General features: G+C 41.0%; 1 protein-coding gene across 3 annotated transcripts in view; it reads right to left on the reverse strand.

The window, feature by feature from the left end:
- The window catches only part of UBXN2B (UBX domain protein 2B), a 28,983-nt gene extending 18,133 nt beyond the window's left edge, over window positions 1-10,850 (reverse strand). The window contains exons 1-5 of one of the 3 annotated variants that reach the window (XM_074944345.1): window positions 10,521-10,836; window positions 7,901-8,004; window positions 4,634-4,705; window positions 2,224-2,389; window positions 1,782-1,868 (exon numbers count right to left, since the gene is read on the reverse strand). In XM_074944345.1, coding sequence (XP_074800446.1) covers window positions 1,782-1,868; window positions 2,224-2,389; window positions 4,634-4,705; window positions 7,901-8,004; window positions 10,521-10,634 — 543 coding nt within the window. In that variant the 5' untranslated portion in view covers window positions 10,635-10,836. Of the gene's footprint in view, window positions 1-1,781; window positions 1,869-2,223; window positions 2,390-4,633; window positions 4,706-7,900; window positions 8,005-9,607; window positions 10,315-10,520 lie in introns of those variants that run through there. The other 2 variants (XM_074944344.1, XM_074944343.1) reach the window with 2 other exon arrangements.
- Between the last annotated feature and the right edge of the window lie 783 nt (window positions 10,851-11,633).

Below are 11,633 nucleotides of genomic sequence, written 5' to 3' on the forward strand. Positions count from 1 at the left end.
TGTGCTTTGATTTACTGCTGTTTCTTACAACCTGTTTCAAACAGCAGTATGTCAAAGCACACTACAGAACTGTTAGTATGCAGTAGCAGGATCCACACAGGATTTAGTGTGCAACAGGCTAGTGTGCTGTTCATTCACACACTGGTTTGCCGCACACTAAGTTTCTATGTAGACAAGCCCTTAGAGAGGAAGAAGTGACAGAACTTAGCACTAGTTATGGTGGGGAAAGAGCAGAAGTCAAAGATAACACCAAGGTTGCAAATATGGGAGAGTAGGGGAGTGGAAAATGGTGTTAGAGAAGAAAAGAAAATGAAGAAATTTTAGGAGAAAAGTTCAGGGTTGGAGAAAATGAGTTTGAGATGGCAGGAGGACATTCACATAAGTATATCAAACATACTTGAAGAGGTGGACAGAGGGATGAAGATTAGAGGCAGAGAATTAGATTTGTAAAATTATTTGCATAGAGGTGTTAGCTGAAATCAAGTGGAGCTATCTTGAGCACAAAGGACAAAGAGGAGATGACCTAGCACAGGACCCTGAAAGGCACCAGAGAGAGAAAGATGCTTTAGTGTTAATTTAGTTTTACTGATGATATTATAGTGTAGTTTTACTCTGAAAACTGACTATATAAAATGGCATCATCTTAGTTCACAATTCTATTCCCTGTGTATATTCTGGGTCATGTCTGCTCTCGTTGGTGGCAAAAGTAAGTTTGACTCTTCTTTACTCCTGTTAGCACTGCCGACCAAGCTCAGCTAAGATTCAATTACTGCTGATGTTTTTTCCATCTTGTGCATCAACTAAGTTGTTTATTAAGCTCCTATCAGTCACACCTATCCAAGTCTGATGAAAACAATGGCAATCAGGAAACAACTCTTCTATTCTATTCAATTTGTCATACTGATCCCAGCACTTTCACAGGTGTAGTTGAAGGCCCAATTTGGATGTTAGAACATTTATTATTGGTGATGATGCATGATATGGAAAGAACCCTGTTTGACTCTCACTGTGCAAATAATATGAAAGGCTGACAGGAAAAGACACCTCTTTCTAACTATAAACTGACACAGAAATCACTGAGCTACAACAACACAGAATACTATGAAGCAGGAAGAGATTGAAGCCTCTTCTACAAAGTAGAACCATTCTGGTTGTTTTCTCTTCACCCTAAATAGGACTTAAAATTAGTCAAATATAATATTTATTTTCTTTCTACACAATATCAACTTTAGAAGGATCTTATTTAGCTAGGGAGTATTCCAGTAGCTTATTATCAATGACACTCAGTTTTCTATCTCACAGGGAATATAGACAACACACAAAATTACAAGTTATGAATTGTTGTGAGATGCTTAATAGGGCTGAATCAATACAACTAATTCCTACAGAGCCTTTAAATATTGTAGGCAACTCCTCACAAAATTAAGCTTTTAATTCCAAAGGAGCACTTTGCAACTCAGATTAGAATCACAGAGCACTCACAGCAATACAACCCTTTCTTTTCACAACACTGGACCCAGTCAGCCAACTTCTTTGCCAAACACCTCTTTCCTCTACCTGCAGAGCTTATGTACTTCATAATCTATGTATTGTTGTCCATGTAGACCCTTTGGCTTTAAAAAATTATTCTTAAAACGTACATTACATGGCTCTATAGCTATTCATTATAAACAAAACTATTGTTATATAAAAACATTATCTTGAAAACTTGGGCTTCAAACATTGCTAACCAGCGGTCAGAATGTGTAGCCCTATTTTCTGCTGTTCAACATTTTACGTACATCTTGCCCATTCTGATTTTCTCCATATATATATTCAGAGCGCTTCCGTGATGAGTCACCCAATCTGTATCCACCACCTGAAAATGACTGATAAAATATTTAAAAAGAAAGTTAATTAAAAAAAATTAAACAGCCAGAATAGATACATGAAACAAGTTACAAAGATATTTAATGGGGTGCAAGCATATAAATTAAAATGTGAACAAGCCTGCTTTTTTAGTTAACACAAACACATAATGTTCTAATTGATATGCCTTCTAACTAGCAAATTAGGTAGTTAGAAATTATAACCATGCAAAGCAGTCAGTGTACTATGAAATGTTAAGATTGGAAATTGAACATTTGCAAGCATTAGTAATATAATTCACGAGACAATAAGCCATTTAGGCAAAAATAACTATAATTCATTTGGTTTTCACCAAACTATCTTTTTTATACTTACTTTAGCTTTACTAAAATCACCTGAGGCTCTTGCGGCTTCATCCAGTGGAACTGCCCCATGTTCTTTCGCCTCTTTGAAAAGTTCATCAACAATTTTACTGGGATTCTTATTATCAGAAGGCCCAACAATCTGTAGTCCGCTATATTCTGAGTCACCTGAGTAAAATCTTTAAACAATAATGTACATCAGTGACAATCCTTTTGAAGTAATTGATGGACACCCATTTTTCAATAAAAAAGCTCAGTAAACAAATGGAGCCAAATTCTTGCACAAGACCTCTTCACTTTGATCACAGAAGGATTCATCCAGTTCTGGCTTTTGCAATACACAAAGAAGCACTGCTCAAAGAGTTGTTACAGTATTGGACCTCCAAAGGTATAGAGGTTCCCAGAGGTTAGGAACCATGGTCATATATTATAGCGAACACAGTCCTGACATAGCTGTGGCTTTACATGCCTTATCTTATGTGGATTCCACCAGCTCCTGGAAAGAATAATCTCCACTGGGAGGTTCTGTGCATGAGACTATGGCTGGTCTGATCAAAATAAGGATACACAATTAACACTGCCTTTGTAGAATTAACATACAACTGTTTGGGGGAACAACTAAAAATAGCACCAAAGTCAGATTTTAGGCTTACTGGTCAATTATGGTCACATTTCTAACAATATTAGTTCTTTTTTAACAACAATTAATTTATATTCTGAGGCACTTTAGAGTCTGCAGTAACTTCAGAGAAAACCACTGAATAAAAGAAACAGTAGTAAACATCTAGTTTATTTTCAAAATAGACTAATTTCTAGCCATTGCAGGAGATCCATTTCATAGGAGTGTATTATTTAGTAGTTGTATATAACTTCTGATTACAGATAATACATGCCGGATAGTAAGATTAAAAGACTAGAAGTGCTTGGGGCTAATATGTGCTTAGACACCATGGTGATGGATGCTATCCAAATTTAGACAGATAGATATGACATACTGTCAAGCTGTAGCATCTTTAATGTCTGTTTGATTTGATTTTAAACAGATAATAAAATGCTGAATGCTTCCTATTCTCTTTGGGCATAGTATTTAAGCATAGGAGGCAAGGTGAGTTGATTCAGGATGAAACAAGTCAACCTGCTGCTGCTTACTAGAATAAAACTGATTCTGCTATCTCAACACTGATGTCTATAAACTAAGGGTGATGTGATGAAGCGGAGCTGGAGGTGATTGTTCTAACAAGTTAATAACTTATTGCTAGCAGTTTAAGGATTAAGTGTTACCTTTAATATTAAATACAAGATTCACACAACTGAAGGTAACAAAGGAACAAAGTTAAGCTGTGAAACAAGAACACAAACACAGAGAAGAGTTGCAAGGAAAAGCGGGGAAAAGATTCATTAGAAAAGATTTTTTGAGTAATGGACAGAGTTAGATTATTCTAGAGGAAAATTACTCAATATGCACCTGTGTAAATCTGACTATGAACCAAAAACCAAACTATTAAATAAAAGGTGCTCGAGTGGCTTACCAAACATAATGGACAGTAATGCGGATGTAAAAAATAAGCATATTTGGAAGAGCTACTAGCACATTTTAATACCTCTACATCATATTCATTTCAGTTCCAGAAATAAAATCTCAGAAATATATAATTATTTACAAAATATGTAACATATAAATTTGATTTAATTCTAAAATTTATTTTCCTAAATTTGGCCTGGGCATTATGGATTATCAAGAGCAATACTTTGCCAGGGGGGAGGGGGGTTATAATAAATATTACATGTAAAACCAAAGAGATTAAGAATGGAAGCCTACAGTTCAGAAAGATTCAGATTATAGGTTGAATGTTGGACAAAGCATTTTATTTTAAATAGGAAAGGCTATCCTCCATACCTTGTGTTGCCATTTCCCTCTAATGAGTCACACAACAGCCCTTATGTTACCACTTAGAGCAGTGGTTCTCAGCTCTGATCTGCCGCTTGTTCAAGGAAAGCCCCTGGCGGGCTGGGCCAGTTTGTTTACCTGCTGCGTCCGCAGGTTCAGCCAATTGTGGCTCCCACTGGCTGCGGTTCGCTGCTCCATGCCAATGGGGGCTGCAGGAAGGGTGGCCAGCACATCCCTTGGCCCGCGCCACTTCCCGCAGCCCCCATTGGCCTGGAGCGGCGAACCGCAGCCAGTGGGAGCCATGATTGGCCAAACCTGCAGACGCGGCAGGAAAACAAACCGGTCCGGCGCACCAGGGGCTTTCCCTGAACAAGAGGTGGACCAGAGTTGAGAACCACTGACTTAGAGGAAAGACTAAGATCAACACCATTATGAAGAAAGAAGAAAGGAAAAAAATGTGTGAATGAAAAAAATAAAATCTAAATTAATATATTCATAATTGTTATAGATAAATAAGCTTCTGTTTTTACAGTACCTTTGGTTTTCTTTGTCATCACTCATGCTTCTTTCTGGTTTTCTCAAGCTTCTGAAGGAGTCAATTTTTAGACTGCCAACAAATATTTTAAAAAAATCATTCGATTAAAATCATTACTGATATATACACTGCATCATATATCCATGGTGACAAGCACTTCACACTTTATGACTGTCCTATGTAAAACAGTTTTTTGGTTTTTTTTTTAAGTATACAAAAAACTAAGAGAGAGAGCAAAAATAAGATCTCTCAAAAGTTCTGACCTGATGGGCTCCAACAGCCATTCAGGCTCACTGTTTAAGCATTTTATAAAATAATTCTAAATCGTTGACACACTGTAACAGCATATGTTCTTTTGACCACAGTAAATAGTTCCAAATATTTGCCATGTAGCAAGGAAAGAATGGAGGGCAGCTCATTTAGGACCACACAGCAATACCCTTATGCATGCTGAATGACAATTTACTTCAAAAGTGGCCTCACTGACATCAATAGGTAACATTCAGTGTGAATAAGGGTTGCAGAATCTGGCCCTTAACTTCAATTATATTTAAAAACTGGTTTTGTAGTACAGTAACTCCTCGCTTAACGTTGTAGTTATGTTCCTGAAAAATGTGACTTTAAGCGAAACGATGTTAAGCAAATCCAATTTTCCCATAAGAATTAATGTAATTGGGGGGGGTTAGGTTCCCGGGAAATTTTTTTCACCAAACAAAAAACTATATAAACACACACACACACACAATAAGTTTTAAACAAACAATTTAATACTGTACATAGCAATGATGATTGTGAAGCTTGGTTGAAGTCATGAAGTTAGAGGGTGGAAGAGGGTGGGATGTTTCCCAGGGAATGTCTTACTGCTAAATGATGAGCTAGCATTCAGCTGAGCCCTCAAGGGTTAACACATTTTTGTTAATGTAGCCTCACACTGTACAAGGCAGCACGAATGGAGGGAGGGGAGACAGCATGGCAGACAGAGACACACACCCTGTGTGTGTGGGGGAGAGAGAGAGATACGCATTGCCCCTTTAAGTACGCTGACACCATTCTAAGTACATTGCCTCAAAGATCAGGAAGTTGAGACAGCAGCTGCGGCCAGCGTCCTGAGTCCTGTCCCCATATGGAGAAGGGGCAAGCGGGGGGGCAGGAGTAGGGGGAGGGGGACACCCTGACATTAGTCCCCCTCTTCCCCCCTCCCCTGCACAGCAATCAGGAGGCTCCCGGGAGCAGCTCCAAGGCAGAGGGCAGGAGCAGCACATGGCGGGGGGGAGAGGGGGGGAAGGACAGCTGAACTGCCAGCAATTGGTAGCCTGCTGGGCGGCTGCTGCACAGGGAACTTAGGGGAGCGGGGAGCTGGTATGAGGGCTGCTGGTCCACCCTGGTTCCAAGCCCCCACCAGCTAGCTGCAACGAGCTGCTCTTCCTGCAAGCGGTGGACAAAGCAGGCGGCTGCCAAACAACAACATTATAAGGGAACACTGTGCAACTTTAAACGAGCATGTTCCCTAACTGATCAGCAACGTAACAACGTTTACCGGGACAAGTTTAAGTGAGGAGTTACTGTACTTGAACCTGCAATCGGACCAACCAGCATTACTATTATTTATTTGTATTACCAAAGTGCTAGGTGCCCCAGTCATGGACCCAGACCCCATTGTGATAGGTGCTGTACACAGACCAAAAAGACAGTCACTGGTCCCAAAGAGCTTACAAGCAGTAGTTTCCCAAATCCTTACTGTTTATTATATGAATTCAAAAATATTCTTAAAGCCAACATTGCAAAAGTTTACAGTAAACATTTAGAATGAATTTAAAAGATACTTTGAAATAGGGAATCAGAACCACGGCACTAGCTTCACATCCATGGGATAGGTCCACCACTGGTGCAAACTGTCCTAGCTCCACTGACTTCAGTGGTACGTTGACAATTGATGTAGACTACAATCTATCCAAATTAGGAATTATTTAACATTGTGTAGTTAAGGGGGCATCTTTTCTTTCCAAAAATGATTCATCTGAGTCATGGTATGTGATTGCCAATAAAGAGCCAGAGTTTGCCAACATATACCATTCTGAAGTATTCAAGATACAGTACCAACCTATTCCCTACTTGGAATAGGAAGTAAGTATAAAAACTTTGTGGTATGTATTGGCAAGCAGTTTTTTCATAGTGATATCCATAGATGGTTAACCATCCTAGATTGGCGATCTCAACCAGAAACAATTATTATTGTCCCCCAAGTATCCGACCCTGGGGTGAATTTCATCTTTCCAGAGATCCATGTGCACAAATGGACTGGAGGTTGTCCAGTCATGGAGATGTCCGCTGGTATACACCCATTTTTTAAAAAATGAGATTCACATTGACACATCTGTGTGGATGGGGTCTTTTTGGAAAGCCACAAAAGCCTTGTGTTTGGTTCATCATGTCCCAGTCACTTGCCACATACAGATCATTTTAAAAAACAAAACAAAACACATCTTACTGTTCAGTTGTTTTGTACTTGATTAATTTAAACTTGGCAAGATTTTTTAGAAGATTATTTGAGAGTGCTATAATGTGTCTCCATATATTCTGTTATGTGTACCCTAAGTACTTAAAGCAAATTCTTGTTGGCTGCATGCACCTAAACATGCTAGAAAAACAGAGAAATATATTCAATTTCTCTACCACACAGAGGTTGTCCACCCAAGTTCTTTGTTCCCATGAAGAATCTTAGACGATATTTGCCAAATCTCCTATGGTAAATGCTGCCGAGGGATAATTTTGGATAGGGCTTAATGGTCACGGATCATAGTCCTCATGTTGACATGAGCACTATGGTTTCCTGACCCAAAAGAGGCACCTATGCATAGTCCTCCTTGTGAATTGCTCCTGCTCCTAACACTTGTTCCCCTTAAAAAAGAAAACAGGTCATATGTCCAAATCTGTGCGACAGCATAACTACTTCTGCACTTAACTTTGAGTCTTTTTCCAGCATCTAACAGAAACATATAGTGGTTGGGAACAGCTGCAGAATGAAGACTACTCAATAAATAAATATATGCTACAAACACTTCCTAAGGAAGCAGAGTGGACATAGTATTATAGGGACGCCCACTTTACTCTTCTGTGTTGTTACTGTTTTTTAAATAAGTATTGGAATATAATACTTCTTTGATCTCAAATTTCTGAATGTTGTGACAAAAGCAGGGTTAGTAAACTGAAACAGATATTACAGATGTCAAATAAATTACAAATCCTAATGTACAAATCACTTCTTACCTCTGAACAGGTAGTCTTGGGTTACCGACCACTGTAGCTGGTGGTCTGTCAGAATGGGATAACTTGCTTTTAACTTCATCTTCATATAACCCAGCCAAAGCCAACTACATACAATACCAGACTTTTTAGAAAATCGATAAGACTAGAGATATAAACTATACAAAGAACAAGAGAATAAACATTGTATGCATTGTTTTAGAAGCCTAGGTTCCTTATTGATTTAGAAAGATGAGTGACATTATTCAGATACTCATAAATATTTGTCTGGATACTTGTACTCTGAAATAAACACACTTGTATTTATTTACATATTAAAATAAACACAAGTCTGAATTACCTCATTAAGTATGTAATAAGGCTACATTAGCACAGAATGACTAGACTTTTATACAGAAGCATCTGTTCAGAATACATAGAAAGCACTCACATTACTTGTAAAAGGTTAAGACAAAGATATTCTGTGTTCATGTGAAGCAATATGCCACATTACTTTCAATAAGGTTGTTAGAGAACACAACAGTAATAGCTTTTGATTTATATTTTTCAGTTTCTATATAACAGGTTTATAACCAGGACAGAATGTACTAATATTAAGATCCCAATTTAGCAAAGCACCTTAGCATGTGTTAACACTGACTTCAGCAAGTGTTTAAAGGCTTACACACAAGCGTAATAATCTGTATTAGAAAGGCTTTTCCCAAGGATAGTCCTAGATGCTGCCATTTCTCTGGCAGATTCAGCTTTAAAAACAGTACGCGAAGGGATACCAAATACGACATTTTTAGTAGCTTGATTTCTATTGTCTTTAACAATGTTGTACTTTGGTTCTGAGACAAAAATTTTAATATTTTAAAAAACATTAAATTTTTTGTCTCAAAACCAGAGTTCTAAAATTTGATTCTGCTTTTCCCTGGAGTGATATTAACATTTTACCACATGGTGCTGCAGGGCTGTAATTCTACTATGGTTTGGCTTACAAACAACAAACATTCAAATAAGGAGAGCCCTCTGCAAGACAAACTGTTTTAGAATCACAGTATTTAATACTGTAATAAGTGTTGTCATGAGATGCTTGTTATCCAGGAAAGTAAACTAGTTGAAGAATTGAGGGCTATTAAGAAAATTGTACAGAGTAGTTAGACTGCAATAGAACTTTTAAAAGACATCCAGTGTCTCAAACTTAATATGCATTCTACAGATTTGTGCTAGTTAAAAAGGGAACTTTTATTTCAGATACATTTAACACCATGAAAGACCATCTACTCAAAAAGCCTGCTTATCTACAAGTCCGATCTTCAACAGTTTGGAAACCTGAAGATGAATGTAACTACTGAATGCTTCAGTTAAAAATGTTATTCTCAATAGACTCATAGGCTTTATCAACAATAATTAACATGCAAATCTAATATTAGTAAGTAGAAAGGAAAAATGGTCAGGACTGGTCAGCAAAGTACTGGCCTTATGTGTAATGTAAACAAAAACAGTAACACTGCCTAGAGTTTCATGTTTCTTTTAGTTAAGTAATAGCTAAGGGTAGGTCCACACTTGTGTATTGTGCAGAGTAGACATAGCACGCCCAATCAGCAAGGGTATAAAATAGCAGTGTAGACAATGAGGCATGGTTGAGTAGAGCAGAAGGCCCTACATGCCTGAACGTTAGGGTATATACCCTACACAGCTCTTTACATGCCCAAGCTCTTTACATACCAGTAGATCTCTGCTGGAGACTTTCGCTGCCACAGCGAGTGTGGACACCACCTGCCCTTCATTGCGGCATGTAGCTACATGCAGTGGCATTGGAACTATTTTTATTGTGGGGGTGCTGAAAGCCATTGAACAAAACGGACTACCCTGTATATGATGGAAACCACTTCAAGCCAGGGGTTGCTAGCACACCCGCAGCACCAGGACCCTGGCTACACATACCCTACATGCCGCTGCAATCATGGGCAAGCATAGACATGGTTTTAAAGAATTTTATTTGGAAGCCTTTCATAGTTTTAAAGTTGGTGGGGAAAATGAATGCTGAAAAAGAAATGGTTACAGCTGAAAAGATTTTATATCCTTTCTTTGCAGGAAGCTAGAAATGGGAGCCAAACTCTCTCCAGGCTGGGGCACCTCTCCATTGCTCCGGTGTTTGAAAGCCAGGCTCATCGGTGCAACAAGAGGGTTTTTGCATTAAGCAGCTTTATTCTGGCCCTGCAAACAAGAGCGGGCAGCCTCATCGGGCCGGGCTATTAAGTCCTGAAAAATGTGGGTCTCGTGAGAGAAGGGGTGTGACACAAAGCCGCCTGGCGGATCACTCCACGCCCTGTGGCACGTTACGGCCCCGTGGGGAGGGACACGGCGGCGGAGGGCCCAAGGGCAGGGTGCCAGGTGTGTGCATGGAAAGGGAAGGCAGCAGCCCCTCGCCAGCGCTCAGTTCCTAGTGCCCCGCTCCGCCGGGAGATACAGCCCCCCGGGCAGGGCCCTCCGCGCGCCTCCCACCGCAGAGACTGGCCTTGCCCAGCCCCGCCTCCCCCGCCCAGCAGCCCGGAGCCGCCGCTGCACCGGCACCTGTCGGGGCAGCCTCCGGGCTCTTGTTCGTCGTGCCCGGGTACCGCCCCGGCCCTTTCCACACCTGTAAGTCCCGGGCCGTGGGTGGCCGGGCAGTAGCCCGGGGCCCTTTGTCCCGCCGCGGCCCGTCAACCGCCGCCTCTTCCCTCTGGCCCGCGGCTTCCCCGCCGTCCGCCATCTTCAGCAGCACGGAGGGAGCCGCTCCCCGCGGCCCGGCTCCGAGCTGCGCCCTACGGACCTGGAGGGAAGCGCCGCAGAGCGCTTCCGTAGCCAGGCTGCCATGGCAACGGGAGGAGCGGGACTGGACCAGCCCCGGAGCCCTAGCCCAGCCCCCTCCGCCGGAGCCGCCCCGTGCCCGAACCGCGTGTGATTGCGCGCGTGCCCGCTCCCCTCTGTGTGTGCGCGTGCACACACATATGCCCCCCCCGCCCCAGCCCCCATGTGTGCAGGGCCTCGCGTGCCGCTTTGTGTGATTGCCCAGCTGCCTGTTGTGAGCATGCATAGGCGTAGGTGCTGGGGGTGCTGCTACACCTCTTGGCTTGAAGTGGTTTCCATTACATACAAGGTTTACAGTTTGGTTCAGTCATAGTGTTTTCCCCAGGAATTGAAATTAGGGGTGGGTGTTTGAATTTACAAGGGGGCGAGGTCAGGGCCGATGAGGGGTGAGACTATGGGCTGTATGGCACCATAGTAAAAACTGAAAAAAATGTTTCATGACCATTTTATTAGATTTAACTCACGTTTTAAAATCATCACACAAATTAAAGTTGGCTACTCAAGCCTTCTCAGAAGCACTACATCTACATCCTTCTTGGTTTCTTGTTATAATTTTGCACAACTCTGTTAATAAACTTCTTGAATGCAATGCGTTCATCTTTGGTGGCTTCTCATGTGTCTGGTACTTTCATTCCTTCAACTGATATCCTCATTAGTTTATTCATATGATCAGGCACAAGGCAACTTCTTTGAGAACACAAAATTCTATTCAATGATGAACAAGAACACTCAACTGCAACTGTTGTGACTGAGAGTAGCAAGAGATGAATTCCTACTTCTTTCAGCCCAGGAATCGTAGCACAAATGATGATAAAAAAGAAGTTGAAGTCAAATCTTCATTCATTCATCGTATGATAGTCCACTCTGTGTTCAAATTCTCTGTTCTGTCCTGAGCATGGCA

The sequence above is a fragment of the Natator depressus genome, chromosome 2, assembly GCF_965152275.1.
Source record: "Natator depressus isolate rNatDep1 chromosome 2, rNatDep2.hap1, whole genome shotgun sequence".
NCBI lineage: Eukaryota > Metazoa > Chordata > Testudines > Cheloniidae > Natator > Natator depressus.